The 25,199-nt window shown below is 40.2% G+C and overlaps 1 protein-coding gene across 1 annotated transcript in view; it reads right to left on the reverse strand.

Moving 5' to 3' along the window:
- Positions 1–2,799: 2,799 nt before the first annotated feature.
- Positions 2,800–25,199, reverse strand: part of FBP2 (fructose-bisphosphatase 2) — a 36,394-nt gene continuing 13,994 nt past the window's right edge. Inside the window, exons 4-7 of the mRNA XM_054588085.1 lie at positions 19,060–19,200; positions 14,213–14,350; positions 7,402–7,521; positions 2,800–3,216 (exon numbers count right to left, since the gene is read on the reverse strand). Coding sequence (XP_054444060.1) covers positions 3,022–3,216; positions 7,402–7,521; positions 14,213–14,350; positions 19,060–19,200 — 594 coding nt within the window. The 3' untranslated portion in view covers positions 2,800–3,021. The remainder of the gene's footprint in view (positions 3,217–7,401; positions 7,522–14,212; positions 14,351–19,059; positions 19,201–25,199) is intronic.

Here is a 25,199-nt window from a genome sequence, read left to right on the forward strand (position 1 = left end):
GCTCCTTGTAGGTAATTAACTGTTTTTCTCTTGTTGCTTTTAAGGTTCTCTTTTTGTCTTTGACCTTTGACATTTTAATTATGATGAGTCTTGGTGTGAATCTCTTTAGGTTCATCTTGTTTGGGACTCTCTGCACTTCCCGGACTGATACATCTATTTCCTTTGCCAAGGCAGGGAAGTTTTGTGTCATTATTTTTTCAAATAGGTTTTCAAGTTCATGCTCTCTTTTATCCTCTGGCACTCCCATATTGTGAATGTTTGTACGCTTGAAGTTATCCCAGAGGCTCCTTACACTATCCTAATTTTTGGACTCTATTCCCTTCTTGTTGTTCTGATTAGGTGTTTTTTGCTTTCTTATATTCCAAATCACTGATTTGATTCTGGGCTTTATCTGCTTTACTGTTGATTCCCTGTAGATTGTTCTTCATTTCAGTTAGTGTATCTTTCATTTTTGACTGATTTGTTTATTCTTTCCATATCCTTTTTATTGCTGTTGAAGTTATGAGTTCGTCTACTCTTCCCCTAAGTTTATTGAGCATCCTCATAACCAGTGTTTTGAACTCCACATCTGGCAAATTCCTTGTCTCCAGTTTGTTTAGTTCTTTTTCTGGAGTTTTGTTCTGTTTTTTCATTTGGACCATGTTTCTTTGTACCCTCATTTTGGTAGACTCTCTCTGTTTGTTTCTGTGTATTAGGTAGAGCTACTACAACTCCGTGGCATAGTAGAGTGGCCTAATGTGGTAGGTGTCCTGTAGGTTCCAGTGGCATAGCCTACCCTATTACCCAAGATGGGTACTTGAGGTGCACTCATCATGTGGGCTATGTACACCCTCCTCTTGTAGCTGAGCCTCGATTGCTCTTGGCAGGTCAATAGGAGGTATTTGCTCAGGCCAATCAGTTGCAAGGACTATTTATGACCACTGACCACCAATCTCTGGCTACTGTGGCATATCAGCTGTGCAAGAGCCCACTCTACAGAGCAGGACTTACTTCAGCAGGGCTTTGGTGCCCACTGAGTATGCCCTTTGAGTGTGTCACTTGTAGAGGTGGTTGGGTGGTGGTGCTTTGACATGGTCTGTGGCTGTCTACAGGGTATGCAGGCTCTGAGTCTACCTGTGAGATTCAGGCCGAGGTCAGCCATCACCTTTGTTCTGTCCCTGGCCACCCAACATAAGCTACAAGGTGATCTGCAGTTGTCTGCTACTTGTGCTGGGCTTGGAAGAGCCCAAGTGAGGCTGAGCTGTGAACCAAGGCCAACTGCTGCTAGTGCTGGGCCTGGGGCCACTTAGGGAGAGTTATTCGTCACACTGAGGCCAGATGCTGCTTGTCTGAGAGAATTTAGGAAAATCTGAAGCATGAGGCAAGACAAGCCTTTCATATGGAAAAGCCACTGGAAACAGCTTAGGTGGGGCAAACCATGTCAGCCAGGTTCATGGAGTCTCAGATGTGATGCCTACCTGTTGGTCCTGTGGCTCTAGAGGGGAGGGCTCAGAAAAGGGACAATGATCTCTGCCAGCACTACTGTCTTGGAGAAAGTTGTCCCCCAGCTGTTGCCTTGATACCAGACACTTTAGCTCCTCCATGTATGCCTCTGGTACCTTTCAAGCTGCTTCCCCAGTGCTGAAGCTCAGAGGGAGTGAATCTGAGTAAGTCCATACATGGGCCCTTTAAGTGGAACTGCTTGTGACTTCAGAAGTTTCTGTTTTCTACAGCCTCAATCTCCATAACTTACATCTAGAAGTTATGGGGACTTATCTTCCTGTCACTGGAATCTTTGCCAGGTATGGGGCTGGGACCACTTGCTTCTGAAATATTCCTCCCATTTTTTATTTGCCACATGCAGGTATAGGATCAGACTGTTCTGCATCTCTGCCCCTTTTATCAGTCTTGATGTGGTTTCTTCTTTAATTCCACAGTTGTAGTACTTTCATTCAGCTCAATTTTTGGCACTTAGGAATAATCATTGTTCTGTAGCTTAGTTACAATTTTGATGTGGTCATGCAAGGAAGTGAGCTGTGTTTACCTACCCTGCCATCTTGTAAAAAATTCTCTAATGTGAATCATTCTTGATTTTCTGAGTTAAATATGACTTTATCCTGATGCATCTTTGTTTTAAATACTTCTGGATTTGATTTGTCAATATTTCATTAATAATTTTTGTCCTCCAAGTTCACATACATAATAGCAATTCTTGTTAAAACAAGTTGAGATTTCTGATGCATATACCACTTCATCCCAATGTTGACATAATATGGACAAATGAAGAGTCATTTAACCAGTGCACCCTCGTTAATAAGTCCTAGGCTTAATTAAAATATTTCTCCCAAAACAAAAATACAAAGTCAACAGGTTGAGAAAAGTAGGAGTTAATTTGTAAATATTAACTTTGTTTAGTGTGTTGCTTTCTCAATAGGTAACCTCATTTTTCCATTCAGACTTTTACTAGTCATCCAAGGCATTGCTCCCAAAAAAAGGATCAATCTGAAATTTTAGAATTTAACAGCCATGAGATTTCTAACTCTAACTTATTCAAAATAAGACAAAAACTACTAAGAAATTAAGGAAGTCATTTAAATATATACATAAATTATGCATATATTCAGTATATGTATTTACTTTGAGAAAGAAAATGAATCACTACAGGATAAGACACGAGGTTCAAATTTTACGCCAACCAAGACAAATTTGCAACTGATCCCTGTAGTTTTTGCCCCTAGGTAGATAGCTATTGATTACCTGAGCTGACAGACAGAATTGCAACTCTTTTTGCCACTGTTCATGACAAAAGACAAATCAAAATTTTCTTTTCACATGTGGATCTTTATTTTTAGCCATTTACACTGACCACAGAGTTGCCTCTGGCCTTTAGACCTGTCACTCGCAGTTTGATGCTGCTTTTCTGTTTGTGATTGGGTGGGTGGGCCTTTGTTACTTGTCACCACTGTTTCTGCTTATCATTCATTTACGGTCCTTAACACAAAGTACAAGACAAAAAGAAGAGGGCTTGCAGTGTCAGATTCACTACCTGCTTGCCTGGTTTCGTTGTACACAGGTGAGATATTCCTGCACATCATCCGGGGATCCCAGAATAAGGGGCACTCGTTGGTGAATGGCCTCAGGCTTCACATCCAGCACAGGCTGGGTGCCTGTGGTCGCCAAGCCTCCCGCCTGTTCAATGATGTAGGCCACAGGATTGCACTCATACAGGAGCCGGAGCTGCAGATAGAGAGTCAGGCAGACAAGCTTTGCAAGTTGTCAAAAATCTCAAGCCATATCCCTGAAGCTCGATGAGGAATTCCTGCTGAACTTCTGTCTTGTTAGTGTGAATAGGCTCATGTACCTCAGTAGGGAAGGCTGCCCTAGATCTAGACCCTTCAGGAGGCAGGGTATATTAGCTGCTGAGCACCTCTAGTCACTAAACTACCTGACTTGTGCCCTTTATGATAGACCTGCCTCTTCACTTGGGAGGATCAGATCTTGGTACCTTTTTCTTTATGGTTTCATAATGAGGTAAACTGACTCTGCAGACCTGGTTAGGAGATGCTCTATGTGAGGGGTCAAGCTTAGAACGGACTGCAAGATCACCTCAGATCTAGGTGGTCTCTCAGGATAACCAGTGTTCTGGATAATGGAAAGGAACTCTATATCTCAAGTGTCAAGTTGGCTAAATAGTTTGTTGGTATTGACATTACCATTAGTTCGGGCCCCTTATACTAAGTAAACTCTGCTTGCTTATAGCTCATAGCAACCCTTTCATAAGTGTTGTGGCAGTGAGGTTCGTTTGACATCTGCCTTCCTCCTTAGACATGCTCCCTTGTGGGCAGGGACACGATCTACCTTGGTTGGTCACTGTGGCATCTCCATTCCCTGACACAAAAAAACTGTCCAAACAAGGCTACCACATACCTCGCACAAGGGTTCCCAAAGGAAGCAGAAATAGAGGGTAAAATCAGCCCATACCTTGCTTGCCAAGATGTGCATGTGGACCCAGGGCTGAGCTTCTTCTGAACAGAGAATACCTTTTGTAACAGGCACTAGGAGAACTATGAAATGGGCTGAAATGAATGTGCTTTTTGGATCATTTCTGTGGTTATGTTGTGACTTCCTCCCCAGATTGCGCCCACCACACACATCACATCACATCACATTCAAGGTTGCATTCTAGCTGCATTCTCTGACTCAATTATCACACTATATTCTTGTTTCTTCCCAGATAGGTGCAAAGTCTGTTTTGTTTGCTTGTTTGTTTTTTAACTCTATAATCAGCTTAGAAAGTGGTTGACTCAGGTCTATGCAGCCTTTTCTTTTCTTTTCTTCAAATCCATTTTGAAGACATATCGAACCTACTTAGAGAAACAGTCATATCTGGTGCTGATTTTTAATTTTTTTGATATTGCATGGAGAGGAATAAAGTATCCCTAGTCCAAGTTGGAGAGCCAGGCACTCAGGAGAAAGTTAAGACTCCGGGGAATTTACTTGCCATTCTGGTAAAACAGTGTACAATGTCCTCACCCTAGATCTCCTGCCTTTAGAGTTGTGGGCAGCCTGGCAGGGGCAGAGAAAAGCCCCAGTGCATATGGACACACTTGAGTCAGCTAGTTTGGTCCCTGATCGTCTGCAGGAGAAACATTGGAGGCTACACTGTCGTGCACAGGCCACCAGAAAAATTCTGACCTGGCAACCTGTAGAACTTGGCTCTTTCCTCCCCTTTCCCTGATCTTGGAGGTATAAGGACAGGGGTTTTGTGGTGTCAAGCAATAAAGTTTCAAGTTGTAACCAACTGACCTTTGTTTGTACCATGTTGATTCAGACACTTCAAAACATAATTTTTTGAAAAAAACACACAGCATTCTCACATAAAGCTTGTCTTGGAGCCAAAGTTTGCTCTGACCTTAAGATCCCATTGTTGCAGTAAACTCATCTTAAAACACAATACCCAGGTGTCTGTGGTGCCTGGGCTTGTAGGCTGTGTGATCTATTTTTTTTTCTGCAGTTAAAATCTACACGGCTCTTCAGAGACAAGCACACACAGGAGAAGAGTCAAACACCTCCTCCCCACCCCACTAACTCCCATACAGATATGGTCACAGAGAGTCAAAACATGGAGGTCAGGAGCCAATGGTACTTTAAATATTTGTGGTGGTTATGGTGCTGTGAATATAGGTCTACATATGGAATTACACCTCCTTATGGAAATGTTTATATATTTATTTTTTAATATTTGCTGACTAATTTTAAATCATTTTAATAATTAGTAATAATTAGTCTTAATGGTCTTTCCATTGGAACTGACTAGGTGTTAAGAATGGTTCCATTTAAGAGTTTCCTCATCTTTTTATGCAGATTTTTCTGCACAACAGGTTCACATACATGAGCTCAGCACTCATATGAAGAGAAATGCCTGATACACGAGTATGTATATTAAAAATCTTCTCTCGCCCTGGCTGGTGTGGCTCAGTGGATTGAGTGCCAGGCTGTAAACCAAAAAGTCACTGATTCAATTCCTAGTCAGAGCACATGCCTGGGTTATGGGCCAGGTGCCCAGCAGGGGGCGTGAGAGATGCAACCACGCATTGTTTCTCTCCCTCTCTTTCTCCCTCCCTTCCCCCTCTCTAAAAATAAATAAATAAAATCTTAAAAGAAAATAAAAACAATAATTTCTAAAAAAAAAAAATCAAACCTCTCTTGTCTCATGTGCTGTTAGATTTCCCATTTTGGCTTTGAATCTGCCATTCCAGTAATTCAAGTCTCCCATACACACACACACACACACACACACACACACACACACACACGTGTATGTGTTGGGGGGGCTAATTGTTGGTGTGTTAGAGAATATGGCAGTTCTTTGTTTTAACTTGGCAGTTCTTTGTTTTAACTTGTCTACTTAGCTATGATTTCTGTGATTGGCTAAAAATCAGACACATTACCATTGAAGGGTGTATTCAAGACAGATACATTTGGATCATAGGATTCCTACTTGATAATACCAGTATTTTCAGCTTTGTGTCATAAAATTGCTTAATATTTTCCAGAATCTACCTTTCCAGAAATACTGAATGAGTTCAGAGCTGAAGTTCTTTTTCTTTAAATATTCATATTTGTTTTATTTTCACCACCCCAGATCTCTCTAATAATCTCTTCTACTTGTTTATGTTTGAGATTTTTATCCTTTATTCAAAATACTTCATACATAGCTGATATGTATTCTGTATGTGACATTGTTAATATCTGAAATTCTTGCAATTTAGCTGTATTATTTGTTGTTTTCTCTATCACTCATAGTATCTTGCTTCCATATGTATTTGTGATTTTGGAGAGAAACTAATATTTGCTTGCTCTTTAATTTTGAGAATGCTGTTTGCTGAAGTAGGGGATATTTTTCTATTAAAAAGTATTTGTTTCTGCTTCTGCCAAAAGTTGGAGAGAACTACCAACCCTCACTCACTTGAGCTTACCTTGGGGGTCTCAGCTTAATGTGAGAGGCTCAGGTTTAGCTCCCTCATTTTTCTAGTGGTCCAAGGCTTGTCAATCTGACCACACAATTAAAATGCTTGGGGAATTGGCACACAAGGAACTCTGGTCCTCACCTTGCTTATTCCACAGCTAGCTTATGATTTCTTTGCCCCTTTTTGGGAGTGGGGGAGTAGACTCAGAAATTTTTCCTATGTACTGTGAGTCCTGAAATGCTTTTTAGAGTATATGTTATACAGGATTTAGTTTTTTGCAGTAGATGGGAGACCCTTAATATCTTGTTCACTGTAATGCAAGAACCAAAAGTCAATATAATTTAATATCCTGTCTTTTAAATTCTCCTTTAAGCTTTTATCTATACCAGTAAGCATTCATTATAAGCATAATATCTATGGTTCCATTATATTCTGTTGCATTGCTAGACCACTGTTTAATTAACTATTTTTCTATTGGATATTTAGAATATTTTCCTTATTTCTTTTGAAACTTTCTAGGGGATTGTGGATGGGCTTCAGGTATCTGTGAATCCTCTGAACACATATGTGATATGTATGTTTACATGCATTTTTTCTGGGAAGTGGGTCCATAAGTTTCGTTAGATTCTCAAAGGAGTGTATGATCTACAATCAGCTGGCGATGAAACCAAAAGTCAGACATAGCATGAGAAAAGTGGGAGACAAAACACAGGTGACTCATGGTGAATGATGGGCATGAGGCCAGAGAAATCACCATTGACAGCTTCAGCCTTTCCCTCCAAACCTACGACAGCCTCAAAATTTACTAATGGGAAACATACTTCTTTTTTACCTGCCCACTCACAGACATACATGCCAAAGACAAGGCAGTAGCTGAAAAGCAGGCGTGAAGAGAAAGGGAACTCCAAATGGCTCCCTGACCAAATACAGCCGGTGGACAAAGGAGGATTACCTTGCCTTTAGGACTTTTCTGGTTCGCTGGGTATAGGAAAATCCCTCCATAGACTAGGGTGCGGTGCACATCGGCCACCATGGAGCCCACATACCTGGCCCCATAGGGAGTGCCACCATCCTAGAAAGCAGAGAGGGAAGAGACAAGATGTAGTGAGTTTTGCAATTAGCCAGCACCAGCTCAGGGTTACACATCCAGCTGGTGTGGCCTCTGCATTCCAGGTCCCTCATCTTCCACCCAGGAGCTTAGGAATTGAAAAGCATTATATAATTAAGCATTTCATTCTTTAGGAGCTTCCATACCATGACCAGTGATTGAACTCATTAAAATATAGGATTACTTAGAGTAAGACGCTATATCCTGAAACAATCCTAAGAGAGCAGCTATCAAGAAAAAAAAGGAAGTAGATACTGAAGCAAAATATGCCACCTGTGGCAGAAAAATCGAGACAAATGTATTTGAACAATTAAAAAAATGCCACTTTGGCATATTTATCATTTTAAATTAAAGTTATTTGAGAAACAGCTGGTGTAAGAAGGACACTCTGACCCTCCTTTGTCCCTCTGAAAACAGGAAATACACCTCCAAAGGGAAAGGTGCCATCTCTGCACGGCTCTGCACCGGGAGGAAGACAGACACCCTTATCAACAGAGATAGGGAATTTAGGGCTGAGGAGGCTGTGTAAATGAAACTTGCTACTTTCTCATGAATTTGCTACCCCTAGATCTAACTTCTTTGTCCTGTCAGTTCTTCACACATTTATTGTTTCTTTGTCTAGAAATTATAAAACCTGTCTGCTTTGGTCACTTCTGTGAGTCTCATATTTTTAATGAGGCTCCCATAAGTACAAAATTAAGTTGGTTTTCTCTTCTTAACCTGTCTTATGTCAATTTAATTGTTAGACTAGCCAAAGAACCTAAAAGGGAAGAAGAGAAAAGTGTTCCTCCCATGCAACTCAAACTATTCTTAGCAGCTCCTTGAAATTTCTTGGCGTACTATGACCCAGAGCACAATTTTAGCTTTCTGAGAGCCAGACCCTCCATGCACAATGACAACTTTTCACTTACTCCAAGCAGTGTTTACCACTGGCAAACTGTTAAACAGCTTTAGGAATCATTTTTCATTTAAAATAATATATAAAAATGTTATCATTTCAATGTGTAACCCAAAGAAATGATAAATTTGAGTTATTTTGAATCCCCTTCTTCCACTAAACTGTCAAAATCCAGTGTGTATCTTACAGCACAGCTCAGTTCAAGTGCTCAATAGCCACATATGGCTAGTAGCTGTTGTACTGTTAGTGCAGATTTAATTATAACATTTTTCTTCTCATATTTCAAAGTTGTTAAAATGCATAGTATTCTGTATTGTGTTTTTGTAACTAAAAGTAAACCAATTTACAGGGTCCAGCAGAAGGAAGGCCTGCTTGAGTGTGGTTGGTAGGGTAATGATATGGGTGTAATAATTTATAGTTTTAATTTGAACATTTCACCTAAAATGTCATATGGTGTGCTTCAGTATGATATTGTTGTTACAAGATTACATGTTTTTTATTTTGTCATAAAAGACTTTGTAATTAAAAAAGGGGCATTATTTGTGCTGGAACCTTAAGTTAAAAAGGAAAATATTTTTTTTTCAAAGGGGGAAAGTAGAAGCAGTGTATAAAAACTATTTTTTTCAAGAGAATTTGCCTGCTAAGTGTAGAACAAAGAGTGGTTAACTAAGGTGACACAGGAAGGAAGGGAGCGCCATTTATTTTCTGGTTTTTAATGAGAGACACTTAAATGCATTTATAGATCAAGGAAGGGAGAAAGAAAGACAGAATGAAAAAGAAAATACAGGAAAGGGATGTTAAAAATTTGAGCATAGTCCATCCTTACCCATTGGTTTGGCTCTCTCCTTATCATAAACAGAGTTCCCGTGTGTATTATATTTGCTTCCAGACTTCCTATTCTGGCCACTGTTCTGATGCTCTGACTGCTCATGTGCTGTTGCCACATTGCTATAGTTATTGAGGCTCTCTCTGGTAGTACCACTATTTCTACCTCATTATCTTCCCTCATCCTTAAGATTTTCTTGCATTACTTATTTTTGTTTGTTTATTTTTTCATATAAATTTGAGAATCAGTTTGTCTAGTCCAAAAAAATCTGGATGATATTTTTTATTGACAAAAATTAATTTTTAGTTGATCAATTCAATTCACATGGATGATGTCCTCCCATTCTCAAATTAAATGTCGCCTCAAACTTTACTTTTAAAGTTCTCTTAACAGTAGGAAGTTAATGATGAAGAAAAATCCTCAAGATGAGGGCAGAAAAATGGGAAGAGTAACATCATGGAAGTCAAAGAAGAAGAAAACTCCAAGACAATGGCAGTGATCAATAATTCCAAATGCTCAGAGAGAATGAATAATATATAGGCAGAAAAGTTTCAATGGATTTGACCACAAGGAAGTCATTAGTAACCTTGATAAGGACAGTTCCCTTGGAGTTGTAGGGGCAAAGGCCCAATTTAAAGGAATGAATAGTTGAAAAGGAATTGGAGACAATGAATCATTCATGTGTATGTGAGTCTGTGAGTATGTGCATCTGTGAGTATGAGTGTGTTCATTGCAATGTAATGGAGAGGGTTTTGGCATTGGCTGGAGCTGCAAAAGTAGGTGGGAGGGGGAGTTTTAAGGTGAAAAAGATGTATGTTCATAGGCTAAAAGGAAGTAACTAGTAGAGAGCAAAAGGGTGAAAATACAAGAGAAGGAAGGTGAAGCAAGGATGAGGAGTTGGGACTGAGAGTACAGGTAGGAAGATGAACCTTGGACCTGAGGTCATTTAAAAAGGAAGAGAAGGTCATGTGTTTGCAGGTGTGAGATGGAGAGCTGATGAAATAAGTTTTCTCTGTCAGATAGAACCAAAGTCAAATACAAGATGCTGAGAGGCACTAATAGGGAAACATGGTGACTGCAATATAGCACCACCACTTGCTTGGCTGTACTCTTTAGTGCATGCACTTGAGCCAAGGATCAACTGAAGATTGACTCAAGTCAGAAGAATGTTGAAGGATAAAGAGGTGAGGGAATAGAAGATGCAGGTAAATTGATATGATTAATCATAGCTTAGGTTATTGGGGTGTCACTGAGGTCAGAAGAGGAACAAAGGACAAGGATAAAGGAATACTGACAATACATAGGGACAAAGAGGAAGAATCAAAGGACATGATGAATTCTACATCATGGCTGGGGACATGGCAGTGTGCTATGAACCAAATATTTTTGTCCCTCTAAAAATCATGTGTTAAAATCCTAACCTCAACACTATGATGATAGAAAGTGAAGCCTTTAGTAGATGACTAGGTCATGAGGGTGGAGCCCTCAGAATGGGGTCAGTGTCTTCTAAAAGAAACCCTAGAGAGCTCCTTCGCCCCTTCCACCACATGAGCATGCAGTGTGAAGATGGCCATCCATGAATCAGGAAGAGAGTTCTCACCAGACACCAAATCTGCCAGCACCTTGATCTTGGGCTTCTAGCTCCAGAACTGTGAGAAATAAATTCCTGCTGTTTATAAGCTGCCCAGTCTATGGGTATTCTACTATAACAGCCCAAATGGTGAAAATACAGTGTAAGAAATGTGAAAAGTTAGGGGGCTGTTTGAAGAGTAAACATGAAAGTCTACAGTTTTATAATTCATCAGTTCCTAAGAAGTGATAATCCCTAGGGTTTAGCTGTAGAAACAGCTAGATGAACTGAATGGAGATGAATATATCTGGAGTTGAAGCATTTTAAGAACCAGCTACTGAATGGATGCATGGACTCTGAAATCAATCCAGATGTTGGCAGAAGTCAGAGTGGAGAGATACTGAGTTACATGTCATAGTTTTGAAGAAAGTCATGAACAAGCCACATTGCATAATGATGTTTTTCAAACTTAAAAAAATACATTTTATGACAAAATATAGTGTGCACCCAAACACACATCATGGCTGAAATAAAACAAGTGTTTTGCAAAAAATTATTATTTTACTTACTAATTTTTATTCTCTTCTAGTCATTCCTTTCTGTTTCATTTGGTTTGGTTCTGTTCTATTTCATCTAAAAATAAATGCTGGTCACAACTCCCTACACTCTCATGCCCAATAATGGGTTGCACAACATCCATGGGTTCTGGATTCAAGCAGTCTAGATTTTAATCCTGGTTCTTTTGGTTATTACTAAGATCGCCTTAAACAAGTTACTTGACTGTTCACTTGGAACAGCATCTGACACAATACACACTAGCTACTATTAACAATGTGAAGTATCCTTCAGGGTTAGCAAAAGCTGCAATAGTCAGGGGACAGAGATGGCAAACGAGGGTGCTCTCTCTGGAATGGCAGAGAGGAAAGGGATCACCTGCACCACTTCCCACCTGCTGGGGTGTGGTGTGTGTGAGAACGGCAGCCAGGACACATAGCTCCCACGGAGAAGCAATGATCTCAAGAGCAATCAAGAGTAAGGGGAACACTCTGCCCACCCACACCAGAGTGGGGCTTCCAGAAGGCAAATATTTAGGAGAGAAAGGAGACTTCTTTGTCAAAAGGGAATGATTTATTTTCTTTCTTTTTTTAGATGCAAAAGTGAGGATTTATTCTAAAATAGAAAAAGAAATCACAACATATTGCAAAATTTTAAAAGCTATATAAACAACATAAAACCCCCCAAAAAGAACATGCTATTTTTATTAACTGCCTGTTAACTTTTTCCCCTTAACTTTTTTTTTGAATTTCATACTTGTTGGCCTCTTCAAATGACATGGTTTTGTAATAATTTCTATAAAAAGAATTGCCATTCAGTAACACATGATCATTGCACATATTCACACAATACAGAGAAAATTGCCTATAACCTCAACTTCCAGAAACCAATATTAACACAATGGCACATTCTTTGGAGACATTTTATGCATATATATACTATATACATATGTTATATTTGTGTACATAAATACATACACACATATGTATGCTTATATAGAGGAAACACACCATTTCTTTCACTGAATATTTTGTGGACATATTTCACTATCAATATATGAAGAAGCACTTAGCTCTCTAATGGATAAACAGACCTGTAGGACAATATTCACTGGGACACTGTAATGCCCACAATATATTAACCCACCCTGACTAACTGATACCTTACCTACCCCTTTTGTTATTACTATAAACGATGTTGCAATGAGACATCCTTAGGCATTGATCTCTTTCCATTTGACCTATTAGTTACCTAGGATAAACTGGAGTAATTTAAGATAAACTGCTGAGTCAAAAGGTATGGATATTTAATATTTAAAGTCATATTGCTAGATTGTTCTCCAAAACCATTGTGATATTTATCATTTCCTTAACAATTTATGAGAGTGCTTATTTTCCCACATCACTGAATACTATTCATCTTTTTAAGCCTTTGCCAATATCCCATATATAAAAATGATCTTGCATTTTTAAGTTGTGTTTTTGTTAGTACCTGCCCACTTGCTGACTGGACATGTATGTGTCTTCCATGACTTGCATGATTTTCTATTTGGGGCTTGCTTATCCTTTTGTCCTTGTGTCATGACTTATAAGGATCCTCATGTAGTCAGACTATTCATCTTTTGTTAGTCATATATGTAGTGATTACCTTTTTCTTCAGTTTGCAACTTTTCCTTCCAAAAGATTTATGGTTTTGGGGTTTTTTTTTCTTTGCATAGGAGTTTTATTTTTTAGAGGTAATATAGATATCTTCCCCTAGGTTCTAAAGAAGGTACTTTTTAGTTTTGAATTGGAACCACTATGAAACTATCTCTAAGACTGGGAACCTATAAATCATTTTGAGTTTATCAACATCACAATTTATATCCTTCACTTTTGCTCTCACAACATCTGATGAGTTTGTGTGTGATGGCAAAATACTGCCTCGCAAAGGAGAAATGCAGGAAATTACACTTCTGAGAATTTCACTGAAATTCACTTTAAAAGAAACAGACAAAATTAAAAGAGAAGTAAACTCTCCAAAGCTCAGTTTGAGGCAGCAAAGTCAGGTCCCAGCATACCGTTGACTGAGTGCCGCGTGGTCCCATGGAATCCCACACGGAGCATCCAGGGACAGTCAGGTTGGAATCCCATTCCAACGCCTTTCCACTGTGTGAAAATGAGCTCCTCTCACCACATCCCTCATTTAGTGAGAGAGGCTCCCATTTGTAAACAAGCTTTTGTTCTACTCCAAGTTTAGGCCAGATTTTACACTTGATCTGGAAATTCTCTGACTATGTTCCCATTCCTGCCTTAAAAGCTCTCTCTGTATGGTGGGCATGTTTACTGGATTGGTTGGACTGTATTGATAGCCACATGAAGTCGAGAACTTGGTGACCATATTGAGAATCAAAGAGCTTCCTAAAACTTGGGGTAAACACAGGCCTCAATATTAGAGCATATGAATGGGACTATCCAATATAATTATTCCCTTTAGAAGCAAATATAACTGAGTGACTAGAATCTATACAAGTAGTAGCCCAGAAAACAAAAGATTTGAGAAAGATTCTGACCCAAACCTCTGAATTTTGTAAATATGGGCTCATGATAAACAATTTCTCCTGAAAAACTTAACTGGGGAGTATTATCTTTATAGTAGATACACTTAATCTAGAAAAGGTATCGATTGCTTATGAAGGTAGAGCCTGCCACCCCCATGCCAATCAGATATACAAACAGTGGCCCCGACCTCTTGGCCAGGCCCTCGGCATCTCATGGAAACAGGAGCCCACTGAGATGGCACTCTGCCTGAGGGCTCCTTCACTCACCTCAGGAAATTTCTTTTTCTGCACATATTCCGTGGTGGCAGCATCAAAATACTTGGCATAGCCCTCATTGAGGCTGTAAATCTTTCCTTTCTTTTTAATTTTGACTTCTTTTTCCACCAGAATAAATTCACCAAGAGCCTAGAAAGTTGAAGAAAAATACCAGTAAGAAGAGAGATACTAGAAGCCAACAGCACACTCCCCAACAATGAGAAAACATTAAAAGATGTGGGCATCCTGGAAGGACCCAGAGTGTTGCCAAGTACCCTGGAAGCCTGTCCAGTGATATTTTTATAAGTTGTATAAAAAACAGTGACAATATTGAGTCAGCTAGACTACTCATTTATGAGGAACCTAGTTGCATTTATCCTCCAAGTTATCACCCTCTGTTAATCCTAATATTTTCAGGGAGACTTGGGTCATCAGCAGTGAGAGGAAGAAGTTACACAGGTAAGATTTGTCATAAAGATGGGGATGTAGTTCAACCACTATTTTGTGGTCCAGTTATTACATCTTAATGATTTAATTTTGGAAGTCATTAAAAGTTCCTGGTATCCCAGTGACTCTTATATGGGGTAAAGAGGAAATTCCTTCAGTCAGAAACCATATGCACTTGGCAAAAGGAATAGTTGATAAAAAATAAAGAAATCCGCAGAAATATAAATAAAATTGTGCCCAGTCCCTCTATAGTCACCATGGCCACTATCTGTTGGACAGTCCCTGTGGATGTGATTAGCTAGCTGCATGTATCACCTTGAAAGACTGGATGTCTCCCTAAGTCACTAGAAGGGAAATCAGGGCCTGGAAATCTAATCAATTTTGATAAATTTTGAAGACTAAGAAAGTGAAAATCCTCCAAGATGACAGCTCACAGCTGGTACCTAGACTAGAAGGTCCCCAATGAACATAGATGACATTCCCATAATATAAAGAGACAAGGTCATGCTGGCGATGTATGAAATACAATAGTGGCCCACAGTGACAACAATACTCAGTGACTGCAAAAATAACTAAAGATCCTTCTCTGCTGGGAGTGATGACTGTTTCTTTGCCAGTGAATCCCTACCATCACTTTAATTTTCCCACCTCCTTGATAAAAATTATTGATATATAATCATTAATTGTACCCACTTCTAGGACAATACCCAATCTAGAGCTAACTCTTTCTCAAATCCTCCTTAGTCTCATCAAGCAAAATATGTGCTATTATGAACCCACTGCAACACCCTCTTAGCACAACCCACGGTTCCTCTATAGTGCATTTTCCATTGCTCAGTCAACCTAACTTACTTTATTATAGCTATGTTATTGATGGTCTCTGGTTCAAGGTCAGGCACTTGACTTAGTGTGGTAAATTAGATACTCCTCCCTGGCATTTGAATAAGAGACAGAATCAGGAGTGGTGTTCAGACCAGACTTGCTGCGCTGCCAGACGATTCGTGTGATTGCTATTTCCTGGTGCTCTGGACCTGCCCATTTCTAGCCTGGGGCTTCATTCAGCTTTTCCATGAATACAGCAGAATCCTGTATTTCATTGAACCAGAATCCTTTTCTCTCTTGCTTATTAGTAAAGAGCAAGACATACAAGAAACTGTTGTCTAAATAGTGTCATTCACTGGTGTATCCACCTCTGGACCTGGGGGTGGAGATACTCAGGCACCTAGAGAGTTGTTCCCTACTGTGGGAAGGAGATGGGTGTGGAGTCTTGCCCTAACTTGGAAAATATATTCCTTTGTTTTAACACTGTGAACCTTAACAGCCACTGACTATTAAAAATCTTCCTACAACTTTGAGGAGAAGGTATCTCATTATTTGTCTCTCAGAAACAGTGTCTGCCATTTGCAAATGAATGACTTGACATTGTGGTTTATACCACAGTTGAGAATTTGGTTAACATGAGGTGGTCCCTCTGTGCCTGAACACAATGTATTCTCTGACAAAATCAAATCATCAGCTCTGCAGACTCACAGATCAGACAGGCTGTTGATGACCCACCAAGGAACTCGGTCCCATTAGGCCCTGCCTGAGTAATCTGCTGGCCACTCTCCATGATTTTTCTATGTGTGACAACTGTCATAAGCTACTTCAGCTTGAAGACAACCTCCCAAACACGCCCTAAGCTTCTTACTCTGGGTCTTTGCTCAAATGTACTTTTTAGTATGGTGATGTGATCCAAAGGAATTGCAGGCTAATAAAAAAAGATTAGCAGAAATTATACAGGGGGTTTTCTCTTTTTTCTGAAGTGCAGTCAAGCTCTCAAGCTTACTTATGTTAAGTTGGACCCCTAAGCCAAATGTACCTACCTATTGCCTTTAGAGTCACTTCAGAATATTCTTGGAGATACTTTGCTTGCAATAAAGAGAAGTTTACTAAAAATTGGTAAAATAGATAAGCACAAGACTGCCTGAAAATAAGTGTTCTGGGACCAATTCCAATGTGTGTATGTCTCAGATACACCAGCAGGGCATCTGAGAATCCAAATTGATTCAACTCAACTCTGACCCTATCTCCCAAGAGAAAGCATCAAATTCCAGGGCTTAAGAGTTCAATATTATAGGATTGCCTCACCCTCCACTTCAGATGCCAGTCCCAAGCTTAGGTTTTTACCTGTGCTTCTGACTGACTGGCTATAAATCGGAGGTATTTTAGAAGACCCAGGTTTGATCAAACCTTCTCAGGTTTGATTAATTTGCTAGTATGGCAAGAAATCAGACCAATATTTTACTTACCAGATTACCAATTTATTATAAAAGGAACATATATCGCACAGGAACAACCAGATTGAAGAGATGCATAGGTCAGGGTATAAACAAATGACTTAGACCTTCCATGCCCGCTCCAGGCACTCTACTCTCCTCAGTCTCCATGTGTTCACCACCAGAAAGGTCTCTGAACACCATCTTTCAGGGTTTTTATGGAGGCTTCATTGCATAGGCAAAACTGATTAAATCACTGGCCATTGGTGGTTGAGTCAATCTCCAGCCCCTCTCCCCTCCCTGGAGGTCAGAGAGTAGGACTGAAAATTCCAACCCTTTAATCACATGGTTGGCTTCATTGATAACAAACCCCTATCCTTAGGTGCTTTCTGCAAGTCACCTCAATAACATAACAAAACATACTTTCATCATTCCCAACACTTAGGAAATTTCAAGGGTTTGAGGAGCTATGAGCCAGAAACTATGGACGAAGATCAAATATATATGAGAAATATATTTTGGTCATCTGAATGACTACATATACACATTTCTTATAAATCACAAAATCATAGCCTGAGTGTGACTCTTGGTTCCAGGGCTACTAGCATAACCTTGGGCAAATTACCTTCTCTGTGTCTCACTTTCCTTATCTGAAAATGGAAATAATAGTAGGACCTACCTTAGGGAACTGCTGTAAGGTTTAAACACATTAATACATATAAAGTGCTTGAAGCAGATATTTATCCACCACTTAATAAGCCCTGTATAACTGTCGGCTATTTTTCCAGAACAGTTTTAGAAAGGTTTTTTTTTTTATTGTCTGAGAGTAATATTTGTGAACTATAGAATTTCTCCAGTTTTGCTTGTTCCTTTGAAAATAAGGAGAATTTAAGAGATAAGCAAACTGAAACATCAGTGGGTTTTGATCTGATGAGTTTATATGTGAAAATTTACAATTGAAAAGATACTGGCTTTCCATACCATAAAGTTTAGTTAACTCTGTTTTGAAATTTTTTAACCCCTTCCTCTCCACACCCAGGCACCGACATGTAAACTCCACTGGGGGGCGGGGGAGGGGAGTGTTTGCTTTATCAGTGTTGTACCTGTGCCTAGAACAGTGGTTTGGGGCATATTAGATGTTCGATAAACATCTATAAATTCAAGTTAAATTGAAATACTGAACAAACGCTTTTGACTTACTGAATACTAGAAACTTTGAAGTGATCGTGGTCAAAATTATTTGAATTTTCACAAGACCTCACTATATTTGGCAAAGTAGTTCACAAATGATAAGCAAAGTATCCAGCATTTTAAAGAAAAATTCTGTTATAAATATTTTACAAATTTTCTGCTGATCGTTTTTAATGTACGCTTGCTATGAAAATACAGCCTTATTTTTTTTAACTCTTTTGCCTTTATCCATTTATTTCTTTCTTTATTCTTCATCATGCTGCCTGATTTTTCACCTATCCTGAAAATGTGTCTCTTGCCCTTCTACTACTGAGCGTTTTCTCATCGTGAGACATAAGAGGCTAACACAGAACCTGAGAAAGCAGTTTCCTACCAGTCTCTCCTCCTACTGAGAAGAACATGTAGATTAGAGGACGACCTCCAAACCCGTGCTGTCCAATAGGGTAGCCACCAGTCACATGTAGCTTTTAAGTTAATAAAGATGAAATAAAATTATAAAACCTGGATCCTCAGTCACATTAGCCTCATTGCCAGTGTTCAATAGTCACATGAGACTAGTGGCTACTATTTTAGACAGCATAGATCACAAAACATATCCATTGTCACAGACAGTTCTATTAGAAGGTGCTTCTCTGAAGAATTCATGTTTCTGTCTGGAAATCTCAGTGTCTGGTGCAGCATTGAGATTCTTAAATCATGGTGTTCCCATGAACCAAAGAGGAATAAACTCTTTAAAAACAGGGCCTAAGTTTATAGGACTGATACTATACTGTAGGACCCCTCAAATTCCCTCATTTGGACAAAGGTCCTTAATATTTTTATATGATGTTTTGGCTCCCGAACTAGATCACCTGACCCCAGAAGCAAGTATTAAGAATGACCAGGAAATTATCCAGGGATTAGAATTGAAGTACAGAGCTCCATGGAGTCCCAAGTGTTGATAATGCCATGCTGGGTACTTACTGGGTCAAGCATGAAGAGGTCCACTCCTTGCCCAGTGGAGAGAGCCACCAGGGTTGCGCTGCCATAGAGTGCATAGCCTGCAGCAACAATATTGCGGCCTGGCTGCAGGGCATCCTTTTCAGAAGGCTCATCCTCTGAAGTCTGAGGAAAAGGAGAGAAACATGGTGCATTATTGTGTCTGGAGAGAACCCTTGCCAAGGAGAGGGCTTCTTAACTCTCCTGAAGAATAACTTTTAAGGGTAAAATAATAATTTGTATTGATATGGGACTCTATATGTTTCAAAATGCTTTCACATTATCTTTCTTTGAAACAAGGAAGAGGCTCAATACCCCTTATTTAAAAGAGAAGGGATGGAGGTTGGAGAGGCACTCGCACAGCATCGTGAAACCAGTGAGTGATGAAGCTGGGACTGGACCCACGTTTTCTGCAGCTAAGCCAGCATCATTCTCAACAACTGATGCAATATAGGGTCAGTTTGCCCTCTGCTAGTAACATCCGAACCACTTTATCTTAAAACCAAATCTTATCCTTCTTTCAGGATTTCATTGAAGTGTCACTTTCCCTTTAATATTTTTATTATTTTAGTATTTTTCTAGGGCTACAAGTTAATTCAATTAAAAATGGCATATTCCTTTTAATATTTTTCCTTACTTTTACAGCCTTGCATTCTTTCTAAGATTTTTTTTTTTACAACTAGGTTATATTTTCTTTTTTTCTTTTTCTTTTTTAGTTTAGTAATTACTTTTTTCTTTCTTTCTTTCTTTCTTTCTTTCTTTCTTTCTTTCTTTCTTTCTTTCTTTCTTTCTTTATTTTTAAATACATTTGTCTCTGCCTCTCCGCCACCACTTTCCCTTGCCACCTCCCTCCTTCCCTCCCTCAGCTCTTCCCCTTTGGTTTTGTCCATGAGTTCTTACAACTAGGTTATATTTTCAATTGACTTGTGTGTATGCACTCAATAATTGGATTTATTTCCAGATTCCCAGGCCATATATGGATGGATTCTGAAAAGCTGGCCCCAGAGCAGTGTTTCCCTCATTGGCTATGCATATTCTTGGGACATGCCCCATGCCTCCAGAATCAGAAATGCTGGGCCTTCAGAATTGGCCCTCCTGGTAATTTTGATGCACACAAAAATTTTAGAAGAACTGCTTTAAAGCATGGTCTCTTAAGAACGTTCAGGGGAGTAAGAAGGCAAAGGTACCTTTAGGTTTTTAGTTGAAATCTTTAGTTTTCCCCATTGAAGCTTTTAAAACACCTTTGTTCAGTCACCAAAAGGATTGCATTTTCTGTATAGGAACCCGATGTTCTCCCACACCAGAGATTTTCCTTTCTCTGAGCAGTGATCCTGTAGCCTGGGCTGAGCATAGCACCCTCTCCTTGGTTTTTGGGAACTTGCACTGTGGCTTGAAGAGAATCCCTCCTGCCCAACTCCTTCCCCTGGTCTTGAATTACCCGAAGAATCCCTGGCCTTAAAAATTAACAAGAAATGCTTTCTAGATCCCAAGACTTCCCTCCAGCTGCTGTCCTATCGCTGCCTTCATCAATATCCTGGAGCAGCAGCTGTCCCCAACCATTTTGGCACCAGGCTCAGGTGAGCTGCAATCTCTCACTCGCCCATGGGGCCGTGGTTGGGGGAGGCGGTGGCACAGGCCAGCAGAAGGCCAGGTTTCTAACAGCACAGGGGACCCTGGGAGTCTTGGATGCCTGTCCACACCATCTTTCTTCTCCTGTCTCCACTGCAGGCTGCCAGATGTGACCCTACTACTAAATCTGGTGCGTTTTTGCCATTATTCCTCCTGCCTGACCTCTAGGCAGTGTTGGATCCCTTAGCTGCTGCCGCCTTCTTGAGATGCATCTCTTCAGAGCTTCTGGTCATTTCCCTCTTTGTCTGGCTTTCTTTCTAATACTGTGCACGTGCCTTCTTTTTTGCTTTTTCCAGCTCCTTTTTTTAAGTGCTGGTGTTCCTCCTGGTTCCTTCCCAGTCTTTGAGTGTCTGTCCAGTGCAAAATGGACCTTCTTCATCGCCACCCCACCCACAGCAGGGACCCTCCGCTGCTATGTTTGTGTTTTGAGATCCCCACAGTTTAATGGGATCTGGGATGCATTCCTGACCCAAACTGGCCCAGTCAGAGTCTCTGCTCCAGAAATCTATACTTGGAGCTAGAACATTCTGGTTGGTGGCAACTTGGGAGCTGTGAGGTGACCATCTTCCTTCTGTGATTGGCCAAAGAATCAGAAAAAGTATAAAACTGGACTGTAGAGGGAGGAAGAAGTATAGTAGCCATGGGAAGGCAAGATGATAGACTTGGAGGATAAAAGCTCTGCCAGCTTGGCCCGTCTCTGGCCCAGGCCCTCTCTGAGGCTGGTCATATGTCTGTCTTGGGGATTCCTGATTCACCCTGCCATTTATATCAGAGTCCTGACCAAGAAAGCTCTCTTCTCTTGTCATTCTAACCATCTCCTCAGCAATCTCACCCACAACCAAAGTTTCAAGCTCTACTCAGGTGTCAATGCGCTTACACCTCCATCTTCATCTTTCCTGGTGGCCCAGCTTTTGGAGCCACCTAACCACCAGACATCCTTACTCAGGTATCCCACCAATGCCTCAAGCTCGACATGTCAAAGACAGAATTCACCTGCCCTATCTCACCTCCCAAATTTCCTGCTCTTCTCACATTGCTCCCCATCTGAGAAAACAGCACCATCATCTGACCAGTATAAACCTAGGACTCACCCTTCTCCTCCTTTCCCTAACCACGACCTCCACTCAGTCATTAAGTCCAGTCACTTCTACAACCCACTCTTCATAGGTCCAAGCCCTCCTGTCTATCTTCACCACTACTCCTTGGTCTGAGGGACCATCACCTCGGCCTAGTCTTCCCACTCTGCTCTTGCCTCGCTCAGGTGTATGTCAATTCTCTGTTTAAAACACTTCATTGATGTCCCACAGCCTTGATGTCCAATATTCTTAACTCATTTTACCAGGTCTTCCATGATCTGACCCCTGCTGGGCAGGCCAGCCTTGTTCAACACCTCTTCCCCCACCCCTAAGCCTTATGTGCCTTATGTGGCAGCTTCAGTGAGCTTCTTTATCTTGTTTGAATATTTACCTTACATCTGAGCTCCAGAACGCCACCTGTGCCCTTCTTTCTAGCCAGAAGGCCTTCTCCTCTCTCCTCTCACCATTTGCCAGAGGAACTCATAGTTATCTTTCAAATCTCAAATGAAACATCAGCTTCTCTGTGGAGGCCTTTTCTGACTCTCCAGGTACTCAATGCTTCTCCTCTGAAGCTTCATTAGTGTGCTTAATGTCTGATTTCCTAAATAAACTGTCAGCTCCACAGTGGCAGGCACTGACTGTCTTGATCATGTCTTTTTCCCTACCACCTACTACAATCTGGCCCATGGTTGTTGCATTCAACTGATGTACACACACATACACGTGACTTGTAAATTTATACACATGCATATATATATATATATATATATAAAAAGTATGCATACATACTTTTTCATGAGCATGCTGTACTGTCAATTGCATGGGCACCCCCAAATTTAATCAACCTCTGTTGTTAAAGTTTAGAGGTTTTTCTACTTTTAAAAACATTTTATTTAAAATATATAGGGTGGGACAAAAGAGGTTTAGAGTTGTAACTACATGAAACACATCTTATTATTTATTAATTATTGTATTATTTTCCATATGAACAACTGTAAACCTACTTTGGCCCCACCCTGTATATATAGATTCAAAGGAAGTTGTGCAGATAGTTCAGAGAGCCCATGCACCTTTCACTCAGTTTCCCCCAATAGTTACATATTCTATATATTACTATAAACATGTTATAGTACAATATCAAAACAAGGAAACTAGCATTCTATTTTTAAGTGTGTGTATAGCTCTGTGCCATTTTATCATGTGTAGATTTATTTATCTACCACCACATCAAGATACAGAACTACTCCATCATCACAGATATTTCCCCAGTGCTGCCTCTTTAGAGTCACACCTGCCCTTTTTCCCACCATCTCTGACCCCTGGCAATCACTGATCTCTTCTCCATCTCTCCTGGGAACCATCCGCCTGGTTTCTTGCTGACTGGTGAGAGGGTCCAAAGGGTGGAGCTGAGCAAGGAGGCCTTAGGAAAATAGGCTACTGAGGAGATGAAACCTGTCCCCCTGGCAGGGGCACAGCCCCTGCCTCCCTCACATCACCCTGCTTGGCCCCAGAGGATGGCTAGTTAGTCAATGATGGGTAAGACCCCTTGATGACAAGGGCAACCTAAGACAGGCACAGTCGCATGGGATCTATCAGAGAAGGACTTGGGGGACATGGAGAAGGGGCAAAAGACCCTCACCCCTCAGCTTTGTCATGGCCAGAGTCCTCATTCTATCTCAAAGAAGTCTTCTTATCCCCTCACTGACCAGGTCAGGCAGCTGGCTGCTCTGCCCGCTACCTGACCTGGTCAGTGAAGCAATACTAAAGGCAGGTACAGACCTAAACTGGATCAGGCGGTTCCCAGGGTCAATTAGGCCTGGAAAAGGAATGCATTAAATCCTATGAAACTTACTTTGCTAAGAATGCCCTCGAGTTAATGAGTACTGATGTTTGGGGTCCAAGCATAGAGTGTAATCAGTTTCCCAGGTTTCAGGGCCGAATGGGAAACTGTCTACCAGACCCTGACCTAAGGTAAATCTCTGTGTTCCTTCAATCATAGCCTTTTGACATTAATTGATGAGCTTTGCATGCATGCTGTATACCCCTGCACATATCCTTCTCAATAAAAGCCACTTTAAGAGAAGTGCTCAGGGCATTCTCCACTAGAGGGAATAGCCACCCCCTTTTCCTAGCAGACCAAGAAGTGTCTGGAAGGACTTCTTTTATTTTCCTCCATCCGTGGTGATCTGGGAGGACTCTGCAGGAACAAGGTACCCCAATCGCATCTCTATAAATATGTCATTTTGAGAATGTTACACAAATAAAATCACACCACTTGTGATCTTTTGAAATTGTTTGTTTTTTTTTCACTCAGCATCATGCTCTTGAAATCCATCAAAGTTGTTGTGTCTATCAATGGTTTATTCAAATTTATTGCTCAGTATTTCTGCATGGCATGAATGTAATACCATTTAACCATTCATTTATTGTAGGACATTAATTATTTCCAGTTGTGGGCTATTACATATAAAGCTGCTATGAATAATCATGTTCAGGTTTCTGTATGGACATAAATCTTCATTTCTCTGGGTAAATGCCCAGGAATGCAACTGGTAAGTCCTAGGGTGAATGTTTAATTTTAATATTTTGTTTTGTTTAAGAAACTGCAAAGTTTTTCCAGAGTGGCTGTGTCATTTTTACATTTCCACCAACAATGTGTGAGAGCATCCTTACCAGCACTTGGTACTGTCACTATTTTTTTTTATTTTTAGGTGCTCATGCAGGTGTGTAGTAATACTTCATTGTGGTGTTATTTTGCCTTTCTCTAATGGGTAATGATACTGAATATTTTTCATGTGTTTATTTCCCAATAAACAGATTTTCACCTATTCAATTACATGTCTCTTCTTGTCTCATGTTCTAGTTGGATTGTTTGGAGTTTTTTACTGTTAAATTTTGAGGCTTCTTTTATTTTTCTGATATGTGTCCTTTGTCAGACTTGTGGCTTGAAAATATTTTTCTCATTGCATACTTGTATGTTCATCTTCTTAAAACAGTTTTTTACAGAGCTAAAGTTTTCAGTTTGATGAAGTTCAATTATCTATTTTTTTCTAGTTGTATGTATCATGCTTTTGGTGTCATGTCTAAGAACTCTGCACCAAGCCCTAGCTCCTGGAGATTTTTCTTTTATACTTTATTGTATAAGTTCTAAAGATTTATACTTAAACCTATAATCTACTTTGAGATAAGCAGCATATGGATGGATCTTATTTCTTTTTATCTACTCAGCCACCTCATGCCTTTGGATTGAGGCATTTACTCCATTTACATTTAAAGTAATTATTGATAGTATATGCTTATTGTCATTTTTTTCCATTTAAAATAATTTTTTTTATTATTCAAATACATTTGTCTCCATTTTCCCGCCACCACTTTCCCCTGCCCCATCCACCCCCCACCTCCCATCCTCAATCCTTCCCC

This window comes from Pteronotus mesoamericanus, unplaced genomic scaffold (genome assembly GCF_021234165.1).
Source record: "Pteronotus mesoamericanus isolate MK-2021 breed Mesoamerican mustached bat unplaced genomic scaffold, CSHL_Meso_final scaffold_125, whole genome shotgun sequence".
Taxonomy (NCBI): domain Eukaryota; kingdom Metazoa; phylum Chordata; class Mammalia; order Chiroptera; family Mormoopidae; genus Pteronotus; species Pteronotus mesoamericanus.